The sequence below is a fragment of the Anolis carolinensis genome, chromosome 1, assembly GCF_035594765.1.
Source record: "Anolis carolinensis isolate JA03-04 chromosome 1, rAnoCar3.1.pri, whole genome shotgun sequence".
In the NCBI taxonomy this organism is placed as follows: Eukaryota; Metazoa; Chordata; class Lepidosauria; order Squamata; family Dactyloidae; genus Anolis; species Anolis carolinensis.
The window spans coordinates 302,088,071-302,114,014 of record NC_085841.1 but is presented as its reverse complement, the minus strand read 5'-3'; the positions used below and the strand labels follow the sequence as shown (position 1 = coordinate 302,114,014).

At 37.7% G+C, this 25,944-nt stretch overlaps 1 protein-coding gene across 10 annotated transcripts in view; it reads left to right on the top strand.

Moving 5' to 3' along the window:
* Window positions 1–25,944, top strand: part of phf21a (PHD finger protein 21A) — a 176,057-nt gene that overhangs the window by 33,691 nt on the left and 116,422 nt on the right. For all 10 annotated transcript variants that reach the window (XM_062967934.1, XM_062967938.1, XM_062967933.1 and 7 more), the window contains exons 2-4: window positions 19,655–19,693; window positions 20,403–20,560; window positions 25,192–25,224. In XM_062967934.1, the coding sequence (XP_062824004.1) occupies window positions 20,507–20,560; window positions 25,192–25,224 (87 nt within the window). In that variant the 5' untranslated portion in view covers window positions 19,655–19,693; window positions 20,403–20,506. The remainder of the gene's footprint in view (window positions 1–19,654; window positions 19,694–20,402; window positions 20,561–25,191; window positions 25,225–25,944) is intronic.

The following is a 25,944-nucleotide window of genomic DNA, read 5'->3' as shown; positions in this document are numbered from 1 at the left end:
TCCACCACCAAGCGTAATTCCCCTGACTTCTTCTTCACAAACATCACTGGGGAGGCGGCTGGGGATTGAGAGGGTCTGATGAACCCCTTGCGAAGGTTTGTCTCTAAGAATTCCCTGAGAGCTTCTTGCTCTGGTTCAGTCAGGGAGTAGAGATGCCCTCGCGGGATCGGGGCCCCCTCCACCAAGTCAATGGCACAGTCATAAGGTCTATGTGGGGGTAATTTTTCGGCTTCTTTCTCATTGAATACATCCCAATACTCGGAGTACTTCTTTGGCAAGGTGATGATGGGCTCGGAGTCTGTGGCATGGCATACCTTGGCTACGAGGCAATGGTTTTGGCAGTACGGTGAAGCAAACTGCAGTTCTCTGTTGGACCAGGAGATGTTAGGGTCGTGGAGTGTCAGCCATGGAATTCCCAAAATCACAGGGAAATGGGGAACCTCGGTAACAAAGAAGGAAATCTCTTCCATATGTTCCCTTATCCACATCCTGGTGGGTTCCGACCACTGGCTTACGGGGCCCGTCTTGAGGGGACGGCCGTCTATGGCTTGCACCACACGGGCATTCTTGAAATCATGATATTGTAATCCCAGAGAGTCGGCATACTCTCTATCGATGAAATTGTTGGTAGCTCCAGAGTCTATCATGGCGTGGATCATGACGGGTCCCCTTTTTGCTGACCATAATGTGACCACGAGAAGGAACAGGACCCCGGTTGGCGGCTCTTGGATGGATTTTTTGACCGGGTTGGCGAGCCTCTCTACACCCGGTCGTTGGCTTCCCCCGCCGGCTGTGTGCCAGTCGGCTCAGACGCCTTCGACTCCGTGGAGGACGCCGCCGCAAGACGGGCGGCAGGCTTCCCTTTGGCTGGGCACTCTCTGGCGAAGTGGCCCCCGTTCCCGCAGTACCAGCAGAGGTTCAAGCGTTGACGACGGGCCTTCTCGGCGGCATCTAGTCTGGGACGCACATTGCCCAACTGCATCGGCACCTCCTCGCCTCCTCTGGGGTATGGGGTTGGCGGCGGGGGTCTCCACACCGGACGTGGCTGAACACTGGCGGGAGCGGGGGGTTTTGCCCCGGCTCTACCGCCCTGGCCTCGAACCCATTGTTTCCTGTTGGCAATCATGACTTCAGCCCGTAAACATTGATCAATGAGTGCCTCGAGGGTCTGGGGAGGATCCACCTTGGAGATTTCTTCCAGCATTTCAATGTTGAGACCCTCCCGAAATTGTCCTCTGAGGGCTACATCGTTCCAGCCGGTGTTGTGGGCCAGCACGCGGAACTCGGCTATGTACTGAGACATGGGTCTGTCTCCTTGAAGGAGGCGCCGGAGTTTGTGACCGGCTGCCTCCAAATTGTCCTCGATTCCCCAGGTCTCCTTAAGGTGATCCAAGAAGCGTTGTGCTGAACTTAGGTGGGGGGAGGCTTGATCAAACAGGGCCGTCGCCCAGCTAGCCGCTGGTCCGTCTAGAAGACTGTAGACCCACGCCACCTTGATGTCTTCTTGGGGAAACTCGGCATCACGGGCCTCTAGATAAGCTTGACATTGGCGGCGGAAAACATGAACCTTAGCAGCTTCTCCAGAAAACTTGGTAGGCAACGCCATGGCCGGGAGGCGAACTCCGCGCTCCCTCAACCCTTTTATTTCTCCATCCTGCGCGTTGAGTCTGTCACGGATGCGGTCCACTTCGTCCTTGCTGATGGTGTAGCTGAGCGGCTGTCCAGCCGGCGCGGCTCCGGTAGACATCCTGGCCTCGGTTAGTTGGTGCTTATGGGTGGCGGAGTCAAACTGTCACGACCCAGGCGGCAGAGGCACCAATAACCATACACAGAGGCCAGAATCTAACTAATATCTTTATTGAAGGAATATATAAAGTTAATAAAAACAAGTATAGAAAATAGTCCAGAATTAGACCCTTCAGGAAAGGTCAGAATTAGTCCAAAAAAGCAATGTCCAATAAGAAATATTAAGGTCCAAAGTTGTAATCCAATAACCGAAACACTCACTTTGCCAAGCAAAGTGAGGGGAGATGACAAGGTCCTTTAGTCCATAAAACTTGAACGCGGCTAGGAAATAACTTGATACTTGAAACAAGGCTAGAACGTGGAACAAGGTAACTAAGAACAAGAACAAGGTCCGTGGAATAACTTGGTAAAATCCGTGAAACAAGGCAAGGATTAGTCCTGGGAAACAAGGCAAAGTCCGTAGGTAAACAAAGGCTGGGAAGCAAGGCGAAGGCTGGATAGCAAGGCAAGGCTTGAGCTGAAGCGAGGCTTGAATCGGAGCGCGCTGTCCAGACACAACTCGCTCCGTAGGCTGACGAATTGACTCCGCGAAGTTGCTACGCGGGCAAAACACCTATATAGAGTCCAACTTTCTCACCAAAGCGGTTCTCTGGGAATCAGAAACGAAAGCTAAACTCTGAGACCAGATGTTAAACTCCTTAAAGATTCTCACGAGAACCAATGTTAATTGGCAACATTCTTAGCTGCTATCCTCGCACTCCTGCGCGAAGCTGAATCCAAACTTCTCTGTTGTTTACAAAACTCCCGGCGCAAGAACACGGGAGAAGTAGGCTCTGGGGTTGTTTGACATACTTCTGGGGCACAACTTTCTTGCAGGTGCAAGGTTTCCAGATCTGCCTGGGAAGGATCTGGCTGAGAGGAATCCAGTTCAGACTGGGAAGGTAAAAAACCCAAGTTTTCATCTTCATCAGGGATTACAATGTCCTGAGCAGGACTACAAGGCCCATGGTTCATCACATCTCTAGAGGCTTTCCCCCCTCCATTTTCATTCCAGAGCAAAACCTCTTAGAGATACGTCTTAGAATTAGTCTGGGTTCTTTGGCCTGGCAAATTCAAACAGGCAACCTAAATCACATACATACCATATAGATAAAATAGATAGTTCACCTCATAGCCTTGTACTTACCTTATAGTTTATCTCATAGCCTTGTACTCACCTTATAGTCATTTCATAGCTTGTACTTACCACCATAGCCTTGTAATTACCTTATAGTTTATCTCATAACCTTGTACTTACCTTATAGTCATAGCTCATACTTACCTTATAGTCACAGTATAGCTTGTACCGACCTATAGCATAGATAGTATATTTCATAGCTTATAGTTACCATCATAGCCTAAAGCATATACCACCATTGCTTGTGCCTACATCATAGAAAGCTTTCACCTCACAGCTGGTACTTGCCTCACCTCACAGCCTACCTTACCTTATAGTTTCCTCATAGCTTGTGTGCTTATCTCATATAGTCTTTATAGCCTTCATTCTCAATATTTCTGTATAATTTCAGTGATTTTACCTCATATTATTTCTAATACAGTAAAAGGTTTATTTTCTGTGTAATTAAACTCAATCTACAATCTTTGTTTGCTATTATATGTTTCTGATTCAACATTTCAAGATTCCTGCTTGAAATTACCATTTCCTGTGTGAATAAACATATTCTTAGTTATCTGTAACCAGCTTCAAGAGTGTTTACTTTAAGGTTTAAGGTATAATAAAGGGTAAACCGACAGCCACTTGGGTAGCCAGACACATAGCCTTTCCTTCCCTCAGCATGCCATCACACTCCACAATAAAAATACAAGTATTTTTCCCCAGTCCCATCTACCTTTTTCCTACGTGAAGATGCTCAGAACTTCATTTTGACTGTGAAGTTCAGTTTGAGCATAGTACTTTTGGTAGAGAACTTTTAATATTAGATCTTTCAACTAAATCAACTTACTATTCATTTCCGCTATCTGTTTTTGTACTTTAAATTATACCTCTCATTCTTATGATTCCCATGATTCCATTGTTTAAACATCTCTTATCCAAAAGCCCCAAATCCAAAATGCTCCAAAATCTGAAATTGTCTGCATGGGTTGCTGAGATAGCGACACCTTGCTTTCTGATTGTTCAAAGTACAAAAAATTTGTTTCAGGCAGAAAACTATTAAAATATTGCATATAACATTACCTTCAGGTTATATGTATCATGCATGTATGAAACATAAATGAATATTGTGTTTAAACTTAGATCCCATTTCCAAGATTATGTATGTATTTGTAAATACAGGTATTTCCAAATCTGAAAAAAAATCCGAAATCGAAAACACTTCTAGTCCCTGGAATTTCAAATAAGGGATATTTTATGGAAGTGTCAGAACAGTGTTTTAAAAACAAAAAATAGATTTCTTTTAAAATATGGTGGGACTAGATTTTCTCAGGATGTATGAATAAAAATTATAAATGGCTGAGAAAATATATGAGATATATTAATGTGATGCTGTTAAATAATCTTGAAATATTTTGTAGTGACATCCTATATGTTTCAAATAGGGTTGGTAACTCTTGCTAAAAATCAGTATAAAATTTTTATCAAATAAAACAAAGCACACTGCAGGACTTGAGAAATTATATACATAATATAAACTTTTCTTCACTACAAACATGTTACACTTGTATCAAAGTCCAAAGGATTAATTGTATTACTATCGATAGAAGTTTTTCCCTTAAATGTAAATTCTATTAAAGGAATACTGTATTTGTATCCAGTTCAGTTTTCCTGGCCTGCTGACACTTTTTAGTCAAGAATGGGGATCCTTTGGTTAGTCATATGTAAGAAGAGAAAACATGCTTTTCAGAAGTGGATGAGTGTGGTCACAGTGATTGGGAACACAGAGAGCTTAGAAAGCCAGGATGGTTTTATTCTTGTATAGAGGATGAGTACTCGATATTGTAGCACCTGGGAATTGCACCTCATATCTTCACCTAAAAGCAAGCAACAATTCATTTTTGGTGTCACTAGGGGTGTCAGAAAGTTGTAGCAGAGCTTGGCAAAATCTCATTTGTTGAGTAATAAGCAAGGGAGTCTGATATTGGCAACAGCATAGCTGTTACCTTCTATAGGGGATAGAAATGAACACACAAAGAGAAGGGAATATGAAACTATTTGCATCAGAGATAACTTTTCAGTGAATACAAGGAAAAACCCCAATCATGTCAGGTCTGGTATCCCAAATATTAGTCAGAACTCAAGCCTGGGAACTGATTCTCATTATCTTCAGTAGTGTAAATGGAGAGAGGTGATATGACTTGGTCATGCCAAATGATAACTTGACTAGGAGCCCTGCGGTAGCTTGGCAGGTTTCTTGTTCTGCAAATATGTGCTTGAAATATATACAGAAGGTTGCATATTGCTTATTTGACCCTCTAACTCTAAGAATTTAACTAAGTTATTCTCCTCTAAATTTTGGGCAGTTACCTGCATTTTAAAAATTGTCCAGATTGGTTTTTTAATGACATCTTTGAAATAATGTGCTGTTTTTATATGGAAAAGAAAATATATAAATGGCTATAAAATTATAACAAATGCATATTAAATGAGTGCTTAATTCGAACCTCAGTGGATAGCACTTAAAATGTGGTATGCATTTTAAAACACAAATTACTGTACTACAGATATTCTTTAAACTTTTAAAAACAATTTGGGTGGATCAGGTTTTGGATGAGATGAGCAAAACTGAGTTGTTGTTGTTGTTGTTGTTATTATTATTATTATTATTATTATTATGTTTATTTATACCCTGCTTTCTCCCTCCACAAGGAGACTCAAAGCAGCTTACATTAAAATATAGTATAAAGAATTATTTCAATAAAGCAAATCAGATAAAATACAGATGAGCATATTTAGCAAAATTATATACCAACAAGTGCCACTTTGTTTTTGTTCACTTATTTTTGTCATCACAATATTGACTTTAACACATACAATTCAGCGGTAACAATGTCAGTTAAATAATGTCAGTTCCAGGTTAAAAAACAACAAAATATGGAAAAGATAAAGTCAATAGTTTTTCAAGGTATTGTATACTTGTAATAGTAACTGTTAGTGGCTTGTTTAGATTCTTCTAGTGTTGACTGAATGTTTATGACTTCCTTTTTTCTTTTTGGTTAGATATTGAACTCATCATTAATGATAGACTGAAATATTGATTACTTTTAGGATTCCATCATATGCCAATCCTTCTTTCTTTTTGTTAAAATGCTAAAATGTTTAACAACAACAAAATAAATTGTGGCAGTGTGTTACTGTGACCCAGTTATGTTAAGTCCACTGTGAAAGGCTAGTGGGCTAGAGCAGAGATAATCATACAGTGATTCTTTGCCTAAAATTCAGTGGCCTGGGAGTGGGGTAAGGGGTGTCCTATTGCCGTTATCTGACCATCAGCATGCAGCTCCCAACAAATTGGTTGCATAAGAAGTGGATCATCAGTGGAAGAAAGGTTACTCATCCCTAGATTAGAATGTATGAATTTAATAAATTACTGCCAACCATGCTGCCAGTGACCCTATTTCCCACAGGTACATATAAAAAGATTTTTGATTATAATATTTTTTTCATAGTTAATTTCAAGAGCTATTGGAAGTGTGGCGGTGCTTTTACCCATTTCCACTTCACGCCTCAAACTGCGGCCCTCCAGCTGTTTGGGCCTCCAGCTCCCAGAAGCCTTAGCCTGCTTGTTCAATGGTCAGGAATTCTGGGAGTTTGAGGCCTGGAGGGCCACAGTTTGAGGATGCCTGTATAGAGGTTTAGCTTCTCCCAGGTTTTATTCTTGTTGAGGAAGATGAAAAAGAGCTGCAGTGACCTGGACCCTTGGCTTCCTTTCTCACTGTTCAGCTTGCTAGTCAACTGATTAGTCTACTTGTTTGGTTATTGGATCAAACATTACTATAAAAGATGCAGCTTTGTTCTCTTTCTTTGAGTTTCTAATTTTCCCTGCTAGTTTTACTGCTTTGAAGGAAAATTAACCATATAGGTGGCCTACATTATATTTGAAAAGTTGTGAGGTATAGTATTGGTACATCACAGAAGTGAGACTATTTTCTCTGAAAACAAAAGCTGAAATCTGTTAAAACTTGTAAATTAGGATTACGGAATCTGACTGGAGTCTTCCAGTTGTTAATTAACAGTTATACTGTAATGAGCCAAGCCAGCTAAAGCTGGCTAAGGCTGGGGCTTCCTGATCCATTTATGATTTCTCTTCACAGCATCTATTTCAAATAAAATAAAACAACTTCCCCAATTGGATGCTCTTCAAATGGGTGGAGTTATAATTCCTATAACAGTGGTTGGCCATACTGACTGGTGGCGATGGGGAGTTGTAATCCACTGCATCTGGAAGGCACCATTTGGGAAGGGTGGGACTGTCTGAACTGTTTTGTATAATTCTTGGATTTGTGTGTGTGTGTGTGTGTGTGTGTGTTTGTCTGGGAGAAGGAGAGGAAGAGAGAATTTGCTACCCTGATTAGGATGTCTGACAAATACATATTTTCCACACAGTAATGCAACTTTTCCTAAACAAAAAGCTGCCAGTGATCTGAGTATTAATAGCATCATTTGATATATTTTAACTAGCACTTATAGAAATTAAACTAGAGTTTTAAAAGTACAACCCACCCTGTCTATGTAAGATAATGAAAAGTGTGTGTTTTCTAGTTTTACCTTGCATTATTGCCCTCACTAGGGATTGGATGTCCCCTACAGAGAAAGCTTGCAATATCTATCCCACTGTTACCAGCTTGTAAAAGGGCGGGCAAGAGGGAGAATATTTAGTAATTTAGGACCAAGGTAGTCATGTTATTAATTTAAGAATGTCTCATTATCCTGTCAATTTTATTTAGAGCAAAAATACTTCTAGATATAAATTCACCCATTTAACAGGTATTCATTTAAATGTATTTCATTGTACTTGGTTTCCATGGAAATGGTGTACAGCTAATGTTATTTATAAGGTGGAAATAAAATAGGGTGTCTAATGGGACCCCCTGCTACTCTGGTGAGGAGACTTTAGGGGGTGAAAATAAAGGCTCGTGGGATTTTGAAGAAAGTTTAATGGAAGTCACTTCTAACTGCTTGTAAAAGACCAGCATTAACAGCAAACTAATACATTTTGGTTATAGGAAAACATAATGTGGAGAAGTTTTCTATTCCCTTCTGAATTCCTTCATATTTGGTTTTTTAAACTTCAACTGTAAATGTGCAGTGCTAGAATATTAATGGGAAATTAAGAAAAAAATGAAACTTGTATCTATCTGAAACTTTTTGGAAGCTTTTTCTATAGTCACATACTCTGGCTATAGTGGAATATAATAATCTAAAGTATTGGTTTTTGTTGACATTCTTACTGGTTTTCTTTTTAAATGACTTTCAAAAGTATCAGGCTAAACCTCTGGTCATCTATTACATACTTGAAAAAATGTTTTTTTTAATGTGTCCTGGTTAGCTTATGCCAAAGCCTCATTTAAATGTGCATGTTAAAAATTATTTTTCTGACTTGCTCCTGCATCCTAAAGTTATTTGACAGTTTGTCCCACAATTTATAGAGTAATTCAGATGTGTCTTTTTTTTCTTTTGCTGGTGCATCATGAAAGAAATATTAAGCTAAGGTCTGTTGGGAAGGGCTTCTTAGATCTCATCTTGGAGTAAGCTTTTTCCTGCCTCTTCAGTTAATTAATTATTCTTCTTAGCATTTTATCTGCTACAAGCAACCACATTTAGCCAAATGGTTTCCAATTCATTTTTAAAATTTGTTTATACGATTGTCTCTCTAAGTACAACACAGCTGGGGCTTTGAACCTTTCCCTCATATTTTTGTAGCTACAGATTTTCACAAACAAGTTCAGTAGATTTTTCTGGCATATGATTTGTTGAGATATATAACCAGGACTTTAAGGTCTCTGTATAGAATGCCTTCTGGAAGTATAGTGGTAGTAGTCTTCATCAAAATGTTTTCTGCCCTTTAGAAGGCACAGGCTTACATGTGATTCCTATGTGACTACCTATCTAAATTGCTCTTTTCATCCAGGGACTTAGTTGAGATTCCCAGTACAGGGAATACAGTTGAAAACATTCAATAGGTAACATTTTATTTACTAAGTGGGTTGGGTGGTAGCACTGATGACTCCATAATCTCTTGCAGTTTGATCCCTTATGGTCACAGTCAGTACCATGTAGTCATCCTCCTTTTTGGAACAATAAGAGTCTTTTAGAATGGAAAAGATGTAGAGAATACTCGAATTCTATGCTCTCATAGAAAGCAAACAGCATTTAAAAGTAAAAAATAATTACTTCCATGTTGTTTTTAAGCTTACTTAGCTCGCTTTTCAGTATCTGTTATTGACTGCTAACTACATATTTAAAAGAAAAAAGTTAATAAAAATTGTTTCAAACTTCATTTACAATATCATCTATGCAATGCAAGTATTTTAAGGTGGGTGCAACCACAGCAGCTGTGATAGTTTGCTATCCTAGCTCTGCCTTTGAAGCAAGCTGGCACTTCCAAATAGCTGTTACCATTAGGAAATTACTTGTATTGTTTAGTTCAAATCTTTATCTCTGTAATTCCATCTATTGATTCTAGAGATGAGAAGTCCCAAGTGAAATCTTTTTTTCTTGTGTTCTATGAAAAGCTTTTCCCCTGGATTTTTTTTAAAGAAGAGAGAATGTTTTCTTTTGTGATTAATAAAAAATTTAAGACAAGAAATGAGGAAGAATTTTATAAAAGCATCAGCTGATTGCAATTCCTGGTCTTCATTTCCTTTTCTCATTCTGTTTAGGGCAGGCTAATGATTGTATTATGCCTGCTTGACACTATGGAGGACTAGAAAAGGCACAATCATTTTCTCTTTTTTGTTGATAGTTTCTTATGTTCTTACCTTTTTGGTCTTTTTTTCATAAACTGGCAAAACAAGAAAGGTTCCTTGAAGTCCACCTGTTCCTTGTGATTGAATGTGTAACAAAAAAGAAAAACTTTAAAAAATTCAATTTGTAACAATTTTGTGAATAAACTGTACTTTTAGTATATCAAACAAATGATGTTGTGTCAAACTAAATTATATATGTTCTATATATTTGTGTATAAGTTAGAAACTTTAGACACCCCCCCCCCCCAAAAAAAAGCCTGGATCAGTTTATCTATGGTTAATCTGAGTACAGTACCTTAATTTTTATCAACAAAGAAACCATTCACTTATCTGAATAGAGTAACAAAAGGCAAAACCTTGGTCCATCGCAGGAGAAACCAAAAGAAGAACCAACTCGTGGTGCCACTTCTAGTTTCTTTGAATGCTTGAATGCAAAAATGGAATTACTAACACCATGAATTGACATTGGTGCTTACCTCTCTCTGTGGTATGATTATATCTATGGCAATATCAGAATTTTGTCCCCCAAATCTCACCTTGACTTATACTTGACTGTATACAGTAATTCATTTTATGTTTCTAAAGTTAAAAAAAGACTTTCAATTTCCACATCATATACATTTTACATTTTTTCAGTTCTTCAAAACAAATCTGCTTCTCCTGGAGTGTTTTATGATTTTAAAATATCTAGATGTTTATATTTCTAACTAGTTCAAATCCTGCCTGATTCCATGATTAGGCTGCAACCAGGCCGTACAGGAAATAAGTGATAGCTGCCAGAAATTGCAACTCCTCTGTTCCTGGTATTACACAAAAGTGTAATAATTCTGTGCAAAAAGTTTCCTTGTCTGATCCTTTGTTAATACCATCTGATTACAGGTAATATTGTTATGAGTAAGAAGAGTAGCTGTGCTCTGTTCAAATGATTATTTTGCTCAGTCTGATCTAAGATTCAGAAAGAAAAAAACTCCCCTCAGGGATATAGGGAGAGATAAAAATAAAGTGTTGTTGTTGTTGTTGTTGTTGTTATATATCTAATATTTGCTGTTCTTTCAGCATTGCCATGCATGGTGACTTCAGTCTTTTTCTTCACATATGATTTATTTTATTGGGATTTAAGTTTACTTATAGATCAGACTTGATCTTAAAGATATGGCATTCTAACTTTGCCATAAAATTATTACACTAAAATTCATTGGTGTATTGTAATTAGCTCCATAAAATTATGTAGTAGATGCTATCATTTTCCTACCTTGTGTGATAGTTCATAATCATTTTAAGTACCACGTAGAAGTCAGATCTAGGCATCAGAGTTTTAATTGAGTTATAATTATTTTTTCTGAATAAATAAGTTGAAGAAATGACAATTTCATGGCCACAGTTTTCACAGAAGCTACATTTAAAAAGAAAAAAACCTCTGAAGTGATGTTTTGAGAAAGTAGAATATGAAACGTAGTGGTTGAACTTAAAAAAAAACTTTTACAGAAGTATATTGGTGTCTTGTCACCAGACTATCCCTCTGACTATTTTGTAACATGTATTGATTTATGACATGCTCCAAAGCCATAGCATTTGGGGTCCAGTAAATCTTTTCTGATTTTTGTTAAGATTGTTCTGGAGAACAATTGGCCAGTTAGCAATTTTTATTGTTGCATCAAACAGAACAGGCTACATATTATTACTTCTTGCACATTTCAGTTGTATGATGTTACCTTCATGTTCGGTTGAATCCCATATGTGTTCCTTCAAAGGAAGCTCTTCCATGTACAGTGTGACATTGGTAAGCTTACATAATTTTAGATGTGTGTAAACTTTCTTGGGCTGTCAGGACTCCCATTTCACTGAAAAATACTGTAAGCTATACAGTGTCCCCTCACTTTTCACGGGGGTTAGGTTCCAGGCCTGCCCGCAAAAAATGCAAAACCGCAATATAGCGGCACTATATTTATTTCAATAAATATAGCCTCCCTCCCTCTTTTCCTCTTTAAACATATTGTTCTGTCTTCCTTGTTGTTCCTGGGGCGATGAGATGCAGGCAGGGCCTACTGGCGCTGCCTGCAGGCAGCTGAGGAGGAAGCGCGGGCCGGGTCACGTGACTCAAACTGGGCCCTTTTGTGCCTGCAAAGGGAGGGCGGGCTGGATGGAAAAATCTGCGATACAGCGAATCCGCAGAACCCGAACTGCGGATCAGCGAGGGAACAGTGTATAGCAAAATTTGCCTGTTTACTAATCTTGCCATGCTGCTAGCTGTAAATGTGTACAAGATTTGCTAAATGGCCAGGATTGAGTAGACCTTGAGTCTTCTCTTCCAGTGTCAGAACATACACCATCATCATCATAATGAATACATTACCCGCCTCTTCCTCTCCCTCTCCCTGTGGCTCAAGGTGGAATACAACATAATTAAACAAGGGATAAAACACTATTAAAAGACAATATACCTAGTTAAAGTACAAGTTAAAATCCACTGATAAAATACAGATTGAAATTCAAACTTAAAATTGACCAAGTAGTTTGTGCTAAATCGTGCTAATAGTAAGATTTGCCAGTTGAAGCTACAGTGGACCCTTTAGATTCATGAGCTTTGGATCTGTAATTTCCACAAAATACAGATCTTTGCAGTTGATTATATTAAATGGTTGTGACTTGAACGTGGACAACCTGAAGCATGGAATTTATTATGCCACCACTCAATAGTATGGGGCAACAATTATCATTAACTTTTTTTATATCTGTGTGATGTCGCAGAACCGAACCCTGTGGATATGGTGCTCACTGTATAGTAATTACCACTGTCTAGATCTGTTATCTTCCCGTGGATACTAGAGCTGGTTTAATAAGAACAGAAACAAGAGGTGGTATTGAAGAATGCACTCAGTTGGGCTTATTGTATGCTTAATTTCTGTTGTTGGAACAGTGAAATCCAATGCAAACAGGAGTGAGTGAGCCTCCTGCCCCACTGCTGCTCCCAGTGCACACAAAATTAATAAAATGGCTAGTAGCAGCTCCCAGAGTCTTGGAAATATTATCCACTATTTGGGAACAATGCCATTTTCAATGTCCAGGGGGCATGGAGACCTATTGAGTAGTCACAAAACAACCCTTTGACCACAATTGTTGTAGCATCTCTGCATACCTGACAGAAGGGCATGTGGCAGTTCCAAATAAAAACTTTTCATTTCATTGTTGCTACTATTTATATAATTTTCATAATGCAGAAAGCATGCGGGCTGAATCCTCAAAGGACCTGAATTATGCTATTTAAAAAAATTCTTAGTTAGTACCAATCATATATTCTACTTTATTATAGTAACCAATTCGGATGCATTCATGTTCAAAATCTACATTAATTAGAAAACTAGAAACATGATTCTAAATCAGTTGCTTCATCAAATATTTTGAACCTGTCCTTTTTGTTAATTTTAAATCAGTGATTTAAATGGATTTGATCTTAAATTGATACATCCTACAAAGTTACAATATGGGTGTTAATACTTTCCAGCTGCATTGGTATTCATATTGCAGTATCCTTTTTTAAAAAAAAAAAACTTACTACAATTTATTACTTACTTACTCGTATATAGAAAAATAACATGTTGATATATTCACTCACAGTATTATCTCCCACTCCTTTTCATAGTATGGTTTCCTTTTAGATCACTCTTGCTTCTGCAGAGGTACCTCAGGAATACTAAGAAATAATAACCTATTTGGGGTGGCAGGCTGAGCTGAGATTATATGTGCAAACAAATGTGCTTGTAGCAAAAATAAAGTCTAGTATTCACTAAACTGATTTGGCCTGTACTAATTAAGATTGCAGGTGGGGGGCTCATAGAATAAAATACTACTTCTTAAAGAAAACTGGCATTTTAAAGAGACATTTTAAGAGAATTTAATAGTAATAATAGTAATAATAATAATGATAATAATAACAACTTTATTTTTGTAACCCGCCCCCATCTCTTCGAAGGGACTCGGGGCGGCTCACATGGGGACAAGCTCAACAGCACAAGTTAAAACACAGAACAATAAATTAAAAACATTAGAACTACATAAAACTATAAAACACATCAACAGTATTAAAGCCAGGACAATAATAATAACAACTAAACATCCAGAGGGTAAAATTGTGTAGAACTCTGGATAGGACTCATAGGAGGTATAAGGGCAATCAAAAATAGGGGCGGAGGAGCAATTTCAGTAAACACTAAAACCATAAAGGCTAAGGAACAGTGATAAAGTGCAGATGTAAGCAGATGTAATGAGATGTAAGCAGGCTGAGTATCTGGTGGGACTGCTTACTCAAAAGCTCACTGGAACATTCCACGTCTTTAGGTCTTTGCGAAAGGTGCACAGGGTAGGTGCCAGTCTGATCTCCCTGGGGAGGGAGTTCCAGAGCTGAGAAAGCCCTCTCCCTCGTCCCCACCAGTTGTGCTTGAGATGAGGGCGTGGTTTGGTAGGGGAGGAGGTGATTGCGAAGATAAGGTGGCCCTAAACCGTTTATTTGACTTGGATGTAGAACAGTTTCATCATAGATCTTTTTATGGTATACACCAATAGTATGGACTTGTGTGGCCCAGTTGGGCATTTTAATGCTTTGGTGAAAACCATGTTTTAATATGTTCTTCAATATGTTCACAGAGTGCTTTTTTTGGTAGAATAATCATGTTTTCTTTGCTAGTAGCTGAAGATGAAAATAATTTATTTATTTAATATTATCCTTTTTTATTGTATACGAATATAGTAGGTTTAAATTCCATTGAAGGGAGCCAATTTAAAATTCAGATTAAAAAAACTTCTGGTTTTGTTATTGAAAATATATTGCTTGTTTACTAGATAATTAGCTTTTCCTTAAGTATGTTTTTTCCAAGTTGTGTTTAAAAGGAAATTGAATTTCAATTAAAATGCTCAAAACACAATTTTAATTTGTTGGCTATTAAAGAAAATTACATTAATAGGGGGTAGAGCAGACACTGCCGCCTATTTATGGCAGGTGTTGGGGGAGCTATGATTCACCTACTGATACATTTGGTGTTGGATGGGAAGTTTGAATTTCTTCTAAGTATTGAGCAATCTAGCAGTTGGGAAGAATCTCCTGTCCTTGGGAGTGGTTTTGGGGTCTTTGACCTCACCAGTGGCTAAAGCAGCTTCGGGGCTTACACCCTCTAGCTAGCATTAGTATTTGAGCCCAGTATCAGAGCGGGACCTTTGAGTAACCATGTTGATCAGGAATTGCTCCCAGGTTTTGGTGTTTCATCCAAGGGAAGGCTGGGGCTCGAGTCAGAGGTTACAGACTGCCTTATCAGATTTGCTTTCTCAAATTTGATTAACTACCACCAAGAAACATTTAAATTATTAACAATAAAGTTGTACTTAGTTCATTCTATTTCTATTGTCTGGTCTCTTTATTCCTCTGGTTTGTCAGTAATTGGAAGAAATTTAGCAGTCCATATGCTTTGCATGTATAAATGTGCTAATACATCGTATGGTATATTGTTATTTTAGTGGACTGAATATTAAAACTGGGTGACTGATTTGTTAGACCCTGCACACAGATCTATCTTTAAGAAAGACTGCAATGACAAACATACTCATCCTAAAACTTTTCTTTTCTTTCTTGCCAAATTTTCTATGGCCTCATTTGCAAACAAAATAAGTGTCTAAAAATCTATGTTGATCTGAGAGAATGGTCTTTATGAAGGCCAATCTAATGTATATTTACTGTCTGAACCACACAAAATACTAACTGCAAGAACAGCAAAAATGTGTCCTTACTGCTTAACTGCATCTATGTGAACCAAGCTGTAACATATGATTTGAAATAGAGTAACCCATGGAGTTATTTTCCCCCTGAAAACAAGATTTTCTCCATTCCACAGTAGCCCACTACATTCTTGTTACAGATAAGTGGTGCTAGATATACTGTCTCTGATACGTATACCCATAGTCAGATGTAGTTAATTTTTGAACTGCACTTTGTAGTTGGGAGGGCTAGAACATGTTTGTTTCATATTAAAACTAGAGTATCCAAGCTGCAAAACCACTGACTGTACTCATGACTGTCAATTGATAAACTGATAGTTTTAGGGGCCATAGTTGATGATAAAATAACACACACTACTGTCTGCTCTGTACTAGGCTTGTTAAATATTATAAAAGGTCAATGTTATTAAAAATAAAAACCATAGCTTTTCAATCGCCTTCCAGAAAGAGGGTAGGAAATGCTGACTGCAGAAACGCAAAATAGAAGAAAAGAATTAGACTTCAGATACATGGACTAGGTTACGTGTTTGTACAGAAGAAATTTTGAGATATCTAATTTTCTTTTTAGCAGAACAAAGCCAAACTTACATTTTTTCATTTTATCTCTGTATTTACTTCTTATTTTACTTATATTTATTTAGATGTCCTAATTGATTGCATTTAGCATTTGAAAATACTAAGTTCAAACATGATTGGACTGAGTGGGAAGATCTGTTAAAAGATCATCTTTGTGTGTTTCTCTAAAACTATTTGCTTTACTGGTTACTTCTAAAGGGAATTAATATATATTCACACAGAATGTAGGATGTGGTGATGGGATGTGGGGGAAGGGAAAAGCAAAACATATTAGTTGTTTAGAGATGATAAAGTCATGGATAGGCAGGTAAGCATGTTTGTGGTGACTAAAAAATCTTTGTTTAGTCCAGTTAGAATTCAACCTTAGTTGGGTTGGGGATACAAAAAGGCTGAACAAAGAAAGGCTAGGAAAATGCAAAAATTACAGGAGAAAATTGCTCAAACCATGATTTTTAAACAAAAGTTGACTGCTAATCCAAACAAGCTTTTATGGATGAAATGGGTTAACAAATGTAAGTTAAAAATCTTGATGAATTCTTGTTCAGTTGTTTATCATTTAAATCTGCTGTGGAAGTTATTTTGTTGAAAATGGTCACCTTGAAGTAACAGGCAGTTTCATAGGAGACTGAAATTTGCCTCTACTGATTTTGGACCAAAAGCTAATGGACCAGCAATTTTTTCCCACTCTGCAAAGTCCCGGTACCATGTTTATTTCAATTGGTTCCAATTGGTGCTTTAATTCCTAGCTTACCAGGGACCAGTAGCAGATAGCTTGTAGACTGCCCTCTGGTTCACACTACTTGGAGTAGCACTGCTGTTTCTGGGAACCAACCTGTTCCTGTTGATTTTATAGATTCTGTACTATATCCTCAATTTGGGAGCCTCTGCCTGACAGTCTTAACAGAGTTTAGTGAGTCTGTTGATCGGTGAACAGTAACTTTTCTGATGGAGAAAATTGGGATATAATTGCACTACATAAATACATAGTTTTTGTAATCCTTAGAATTCCATTCTGTATGTTATACTTGCAGGATACATTTGGAAAGTCATTTAAATAAATTTATATCTGAACTTCATATACTTGAAATCAATTTTGCAATGTCCTGGGCTTAAATATATCTTTATTTATATTAATTTTGAGGCCAGCAGCAAAGTTGTATGGGAAGTAGGTTATTCTTGTATGGGAAGTAGGATATTCTTCCCACATCAGGAAGTAATAGATAGCATTTAGTATTTGAACTCCACACTAACTGTAAGCCAAAGTTGAATTTGTGCCTTTGTAAAATGCATCACATCCAGGATATGGTACAGTATTACCTTTTTCACATTCATGGCCAGGGCTCTAATACAAAGTTACAGATAGATACACAAAACCACGGGCAATAGCAAACCCTACTGAATGAGCAGAGGAAGCATAACATAGTCTGCCTAGAAAATTCCTAGAGAGCACATATTTTGTCAGACGCAGGTACATGAAACTACAGGTGTCAGTTCCACAGATACAGGAATCGAACTGTACACTACGTCTCAGAGAAACATGCCAGGAGGTTTTGATTTTGTTACTATGTACATGTCTGTCTGTGCAATGGGAGAGAGAAAAGGAACACAGGTTAACTCCTTTTGTATGGATGGTGTTGTGAAACTAATGAGCAGAAGGACCAGCCACAAGCTAGGGAGAGAAAGGGAGGAGGAGACACATAATAGTTGCCTTAAACATTCGTGTTAGGTAAACTTTGAAATATTGTTTAAAATATCCAACTGTCTTTTCTGTCTTCTTCATTACTGCCCAAATGAAAAAGAGAGGGACAGAAAGACTAGATTGCTAGTGACAGAAAGACTAGATTACTATGATGTGCTGGTGCTGGGAACAGGGGTAGCAAGGGTGGTTCAACCGTTAGGCGAAGTATGCGGTTGCCAAAGGCGCCATTGTCTGGGGGGCGCAGTTGAGGCGCATTCAGGCGCCCAGACTCCAGCTGCAAAAAGAGGGAGGGAAATGCCGCTTCTCTCCTCTACAAAGCGCCGGACCCCTTCCTTCTTGTAAGCAAGGAGCCTGGCACTTGGGGGAGGAGAGAAATGCCGCTTCTCTCCTCCCCAAAGCGGCGGCCCCCTTCTTTCTTGCAAGCAAGGAGCCTGGCGCTTTGGGGAGGAGAGAAACACCACTTATTTCCTCCCCAAAGCGGCAGCCCCCTTCCTTCTTGCAAGGAGCCCGGCGCTTTGGAGAGGGAAATGCTGCTTCTCTCCTGGCCAAAGCCCCAAACCACTCCCTTGAGCGAGGAAGGAGTTTCAGGCTTTGGGAAGGAGAGAAACGCTGGTTCCCTCCTAGCCAAGACCCCAAACCGCTTCCTCGAGCGAGGAAGGAGTTTGGGGCTTTGTGGAGGCAAGAAACGCCCGTTCCCTCCTGGCCAAGGCCCCAAACCCCTTCCTTGCAGTGAGGAAGGAGGGTGGGGCTGGACAAGGAGAGAAGCGGCGAGTGACTGATTTGGGGGCGGGGGGGGGGTGTGTGTGCCAGAAATACTGCTTGCTTACACTTTGAAATTACCTAGGGCCGGCTCTGAGGGGTAGAGGGTATCAGGTGGCCTTAACAGGCTGGCAGCTTCCGACAATGTCACAAGGCATGTATTTGAGCTGGTGTGAGCTTTGAAAAAGTTATAGGTAGACAAATCCCATAATTCAATCAATGGCTGGGCATGATAGGATTTATAATTCTAGAATGATGGGAGCTATTGTATAGAATGGGCTGTATTAGTCATCTTTTTTCTATTATGTGCTGTTTTCTGACTTTAATTGTGAATGTGATTGAAGTAATTAACCCTTTTTGTTAACTGTGAATAAGTTGTCTGCTTGCAATCATGATTGGTACTTGGATGCTTTAGTTTTAAGCAATGTAGTGTTGTATGGTCAGCCCTTAGCAAATAATGCACCAGCAAATTGCTTCTAGTAATGGATTCACCAAGCAATGCAAACTTCATCTCAGCTAGGACTGAGCAAAATGTGGCTTCCCAGGCATAAGTCCCATTATTTCACACCATTAGCTCTGCAGGCTAAGGTTTATGGGAGTTGTGCTTTATTTAACCCCCCCCCCCCCCCAAAAAAAAGAAGCTTTTTTGATGAAGGAACCAAAACTCAGCAAGCTTGTTGATTAGATGGAGGTAAGGTGTTGGGTTACAATATTTGGTGATCTTGGAGATTTGCTGCACACTCTCTGTGGAATCTTTCTTCTAGGATTGTTGAAAAAGATAATTCCAAGGATATCAACCTGAGCATCTAATTTTAGATCAAGTCTAACTTTGCTTGGACTTTCAATGAGGAATGTTGAGTTAGTACCAATAATAATAGAGGCTAGACTCATTCTTTACTGCAGGCTTCCTATAGGCATCTAGTCAGCCCCTATGTAAACAGCATGTAGAATAAAATAGGTTTCCGGTCTGATCACTCCTTTTATTTACTGCTATTTAAAAATCTTTAGTCTGTTTGGCAAAGAATTTAAAAACCTTTCACAAGTCCCCCTCCCTCTTTATTAGATTTTAAAATCATGATTTCTTTAAAAATGTTTGGCCAAAATCAAATGTTAATTTCATATTGATTTCATATTCTTTTTTTATAGGTCTAGAGAGCTGAAGAAAAAACTTGTTTCCTAAAAGTGGTAAGCTATCCTTCTTTTGTTGCTGTTGTTGTTGTTGTTGTTGTTGTTGTCGTCGTAGCTGCTGCTGCTGCTGCTGTGGATTTGTAGGGGAGTAAATTATTCAACGTACATTTTGTCTAGTGACATCCATATAGCAGTCAGTCAGTAAGAAATGTTGATTTCTAAATGAGGTGTTTTTAGAAGTAGCACTTTACGCACCACTTAACGCCCTGTCAAATTCATGTCAAAATTAACAAAAGCAGGGGAGGTACAATCTTATTTAATTTTACGCTTTTATCTGATTTATATGGCCATTCAAACTAACTTCAAAATAATACATTAATTATGTCTTGCAAACTAGAAGAAGTAATGCTTTCAGTTCCTCATTCAGTGTCATAATCTTTGTAGAAAATACATTTATACAGCATTAGGTTACTTTAAATATTCTGTTTGTGTATATATTCTTAAATTGCATGTTCTGATTTCTGCAATTAATAAATCACTTCTAAGAAGTACAACTTGGCACATTTACTAAGAGACATATTGCACTGTACTTGTTAAGACTTGCTTTCAGATAAATATGTTGTTTGAGTCTTTTAGAACACTTGTGCTACTGAAGATCCACTTTGATTAGCAAAATTAGAGTAAAAGGCAAGGGTCATAATAAATTGCTTTGAATTGGATTTTATGTTGTCCTTTCTCCTTATGATAACAGTAAAATATTTTACAGCTGTTGTTGAAAGAACAGAAGATTTCCTTTGCTCTGAAGCAAGTGTCTGAAGGTGGTGGGGATTTAGTAACCTGGATAGTTTAAGAAAGTGGAGAAGTTAGAGAATGGAGTTGCAGACTCTACAGGAGGCTCTGAAAGTGGAAATTCAGGTTCACCAGGTAAATTGCAATCTCTAACTTGTGTGTCTTACTAATAAAACTTAGTAAAATTGGCAGTGGGACATCTGGAGGTCCGGCTGAGAAATAATAGTTTTTAAAATTCTGGCATGCTTGTAAAATCTTTACTACGGTATGATATTTAACTATTTTTATGTATTGAATTATAGCCAATCACTTCTCTTGGGATCTTCAGGGACTTAACAGTTAGGTAATTTGAGTAATTAAAAGCCAAGGGTGTAAAAGAGTGGGTGGGGGTGACTGTTTATAGTATCAATCATGCTAATTTGTTGCAAGCTCTTCACAAACATTGCCTACTAGCTGAGCTTTCAATCTTTTCTACAAGTTTCACAAACAAAAAAAATGTAGTATGTGTGCTACAAACAAAACTTCTAGAGCGACATCAACAGGTCTTACAACTTTCCTCTCCTTCAGATCATGACTTATGCCTGGAGTCCGAATTGATAATCAGTAACGTTTATTTTACTTGCATAAAGTTAAGTAGAGGCAAAAAGAAATTATACTTCTAAAAAATGTGGGCTTCTAAATCTTCTGAGATGGTCTAAACACTTTAAAGTTTCAAAATGGTACACATAGATGCGATATGAATACTGCTAGTTTAATAGTAGTTTTTTAAAACAAAAATCAACGCTTTATTTGTCTCCTATTTCAAGGTTATTCAGTCTTTTTTGAAATTGGGGAAGGGGAAGATTTTCTAAACCTGCCAGTTTGGGATTCAATTAGCTGTGAGGGAGATAGTAATTAATAGAGGCCTGGAAGATTTTACATTTGTTACTAGGTGATCTCATGGCTGTACCATATGTGGCCCCTGGGCTGCACAGTTCCCATCCCTAATGTGCTTGTAGGGATTCCAGCTCCCACTTTCTCTCTGGGTCTGAACGTGCAATGTATATCCACCAAGAACTGAGATTTACTGGAGAGGAGGCCCTCTGTTGTCTCTCACTAGTGGGAGCAATTCATGGGGGAGAACTGGTTATGAAATGCCCTCCCCTTGGAATCCTTGATTGGCGTTGATGTTAGTTTAATTCTAGTGCTGAGTTAAAACCTGGCTTTTAATTAAAGCTTTGAGAGCGTAATAATTTCATTCAATTCTATATATGTACATAGTTTTAGACCTTTGAAATTAAAAAGTTTTCAAAATTATTCAGTCATTTGACAGGTTTTTTAATGTTTACAATATTCTTATTACTTTATATGTTAACTTGTTTAAACTTTTGTTGTAAGCTGCCTAGAGACTGCACACTATAGTAGGGTACAAATATTTTAATCAGAAAATAAATGAACAGGGTTTTTTTGTATCTGGTATTTTTGTATCAAAGGAAGGAACTGACAAAACCAACTCTGAGTATTTATTGTCTAAGAAAACCTTACAAAAAGTACAGGATCATCATAAGACAAACACGAAGGCTTATACGTGTATTTTTGTTTCTTGACAGTCAGGACTGATGAGAGATTCATTTCGTGTAATGACTGTCTCCTTGCTTAACCACCTCCCTATTTGAGCTGCTAGGCTGATGGCAATTCTTGGGCTAATGCCAAAGCTTTCTACGGATTTTGAATCTGCAGTGACTAATGTGGGTTACTACAAATATCTGTTTTCTACAGTGTAAGTTGTGCATCATATCAAGGTCTGGAGTAGATTATGATAAACTGGAAGTGGATCCCCTCCTGCTATATACAGATCACTCTGAGATGACGTTTGGCCTTGCAGAAAAGACTTCTTATTGCAAGAATGATATACTATTTAGAATAATTTGCCACTATATTCTGATGATGCAGATGTATTCTTGCCTACCTTCAAGGAGACTTCATTAGACATGGCTGGAACTTCCTTTTGAAGCTCTGGTTGCTCTTTGGGATACAAAGATACTAAAGTGGTTAATGTAATCGCTGATCTTGCATTTAAGCCCTAACCTCTATTGATCAAGGTTTGCACATCAGCACCTAGCAAGTAGTAGTAATTTTGGTGGAGTAATTTACAAGTTGCTTACTTTTTGGGACAACATGCTAAATTCATTGCTGTCTATGCAAATCTGGATATTCTTCTTCAATAAAATGAATTATTTAGAACCTTTTGAATCTAGTGTCTGACCTGATTGTGGTAGTAAAACTGCTTTGGCTGGCCCGAACTATGATTTGGAGGAAAACAAGGAGACGATGTTTCAGTTTCAAAGACATAGCCATGTTAGTCTGGAATATCAGTATGTAAAGATGTCTTGTCACAACGGAGAGATTTAGAGAGTGATGTTGGTAGCATAAACTTTTGTACTTTGAATTTACTGCATCAGAATGGCTAGACTCATTCTTACCAAATTATTTCTCTGTTAGTCTCTAAGAGGCTATCAGATAACTTTGCACAGTGTTTCTGCTTATTTATTTAGATGTCTTAGCAACTTTCGATGCCATTTACTATGGCACCCTCTTGGATCAGCATGCTGGGGCTCAGGGGCACTGTGTTTTAGTGATTCCATTGAGTTCTAGACAGCAGTTTCCACAAGGTGGTGCTAGGGTGCTATTACTTTGTCTTATTACACCTCTGCAATTCAGTGAAATTTCTGAATTCATCTAAGAATTTGGAATAAGTTACAATCAATATCGTAAATGGCATTCATCACTGTTTTCTCTTTTCATATAATTCGAATGAAGCTAGTAAGTAAAGGACTGGATCAGGGCCACTACCATGAGTATCTAGACAAGAAAGAGATGATAATAGTAAGGAATTCACCAGGGTCTTGAATCAACTGAGGCTGATATACTTGCTGTGGCATAAGATAGATTACTCTGTTTCATTTGGTTCTATATCTTTGGAACTTTTTAAAGTACAGTCGTGTTAGAATAATCATGTTTCCACATCAGAGTGCATTTTTTTAAAGTTTTCACAGACGCATTTAAAATTATTTATATGTAATCTAAATTAGAAGAAATTTGTAGAAAAAATGATGTTAAAAGAACATCCAGGAACAAATAGGAGCTTTACAAAAAGTATAAGACAAAAGTGGATGTTGTAAATTATTTTAGATAAACAGGCATTACTGCCTATAATACTGCAGTAATGTGAGGGCATAAAGATAAGGCAGCTTCTGAATTTAGACTGGTTGAATTTTCTTTACTTTGGACTCAGCCACAGGAAGTGCCCTGCCTGAAAGGGAGGTGGGTACGTGAATGAGTAAAACTATCACTGTGCCATTGCGTAATAGTCGCAGTCCGCTTTTTTTCCCATCAAAAAAGGGATAAAAGTGTGTCTATTATGCAATGAAACATGGTAAATAACAAGTCACTTTTCACTGTTGTCTGACTAAATGGTTATTTTAATATAAAAAACATAGTAAGTTTATCCCCTACACAAAATTATATTATTATGCTGTGTGTGAAATGACTGGTATCCTGTTCAGTATTTAATTTTTTTATTTTGTGTATTTATTATAATATTTATATCAGGCTCATTTAGACTGAAATCAATTTCAAACAATAAATAACAGTTTAAAAAGATTAAAATAAATATTTAATCATCTAAGGGTTAAAAGGAGGCCAATATAAAACCAGTTTAAACAATTTAAAACAGTAAGAAAAATATTACAGATAGTGTATTTTTACACCTGGAGAGTTAATGATGCATATGTGCTTCTATGTTGGGATTCTCAATTGCTGATGTCAGTTAAGATTTTTTTCTAAGCAGTAGACACTTTCATATAGAATGATGTTGCCATTTTGATTGCCTAAAATGCTAGTATTTGTTAGGAGCCACTTGAAAGACTGTAGATTTGTCATATGACTACAATGCAAAATTATTTAAATAATTCATGCACCTATTTGAGTTGATAGGCTAATTGTATGTTCTTTTCTCATCAAACACATACAGTATATCATATTAACCTAAAGAACTTAAAGATCTTGTATGTATAAGAAAGTCATAATAACTCCCTTTGAGTTTTAATTTATCAGGTTTATTAACTTTAATTTGAATTAGCTTTTGTCAAGCCAAGGATCAGAAGGTCAGAGAAAATATTTGTAATGGGGAAAAAGTACTTGCATAAAAATGGTTTTCATCTGGTGCATCTGATTCCCCCCCCCCCCCCACACACACACACACTATGCTCTACTCTTTTAAGTACAGTAAAAAAAATATCTAAAACAGACAGGGAGCACTCAGGGAACTTGCTCTGTACAAAGCATACAATTTAAGATTATACTTCAGGATCATAATTTTTCATTTATTATTTTAAAATCATCAATGTGTTGGGTGTTTGACTAATGTAGATAACAGCAACAATAGGTCCTATCTGCTATCTTACAATATAAATTTAGAAAAGCAACAAATAGAGCAGAGAAAAAGGAACAAAACACATGTAAGATTGTTCTAATACTGAACAAAGCAATGATGTCCTCCTAAGAGAAAAAGAGCAAAGAGAATATATATACATATGGTAGCAGTAGCAGGAAACATATTTTATGGGAACCTACAGTTATATGAGTGCATAAAACATCTCAAGTTGTTTTGTCCATTTTAAACTGGAGTAAATCCAATTTAAGTCAAGAGGAATCGTATGAAATACTTCTGGAGAACTGTCAGTTGTCTATGCAAAATGCTGATAAATCTTTTTTTTTTTTTAAAGAAACTGGTTGCCCAAATGAAGCAAGATCCACAGGTAAAGTATGTTTTGTTAACATTCTTCATATGATGTTTTTAAACTATAAGAACTACCCTTGTATAGTTCAGTGGATCATTTTTCAAGGTGAAGTAGGAAAGTGCATAAAACTATGTAATGTCTACATAGCCTCAATAGTAGCATGTGATATAGTGGACTCTGTTCATGAAAAATAGAAATAGATGTTCCAACTACATATGTGATGTGTTATGTAGCTATTAGCTGATGTAGGGACCTTTCCCCACATGGTAAAATTTGTAAAGATGTTGAAGTGTAGGGGTATGGATTGTCCATTCCTTTATGGGTATGCATCATAGATGTGTATTCCCTACAGTTTACACATTTGAAATTGATAGTTTCTTTCCTCCTCTGTCATGTCATGTACACAGCATGTACAAAGCACTCTCAGGAGAAAAATATTAATGTGTGAATCCTTTGGAGGTACGATGAAGGTTTTCTGTTACAACAGACTTCTTGAAATCATTAATTGTTCTTTAGTGCAGCACATCCTATGTAAGAGGACACTTGCTTGTGTAGTGTATATTTTAAAGCACCTCTGCATGTGCTTGTTAATTAAACTTTCCATTGAATGACACTTCACATTGTGACTTCTCCACCAGCTACAGAAATGTCCCTTAGCATTGAAAAGAACCACTGAACAATTGTAGCACAAGGCAATTCAAATACACTTCACTGTTGAGCCCTTTAAACAATCTGACT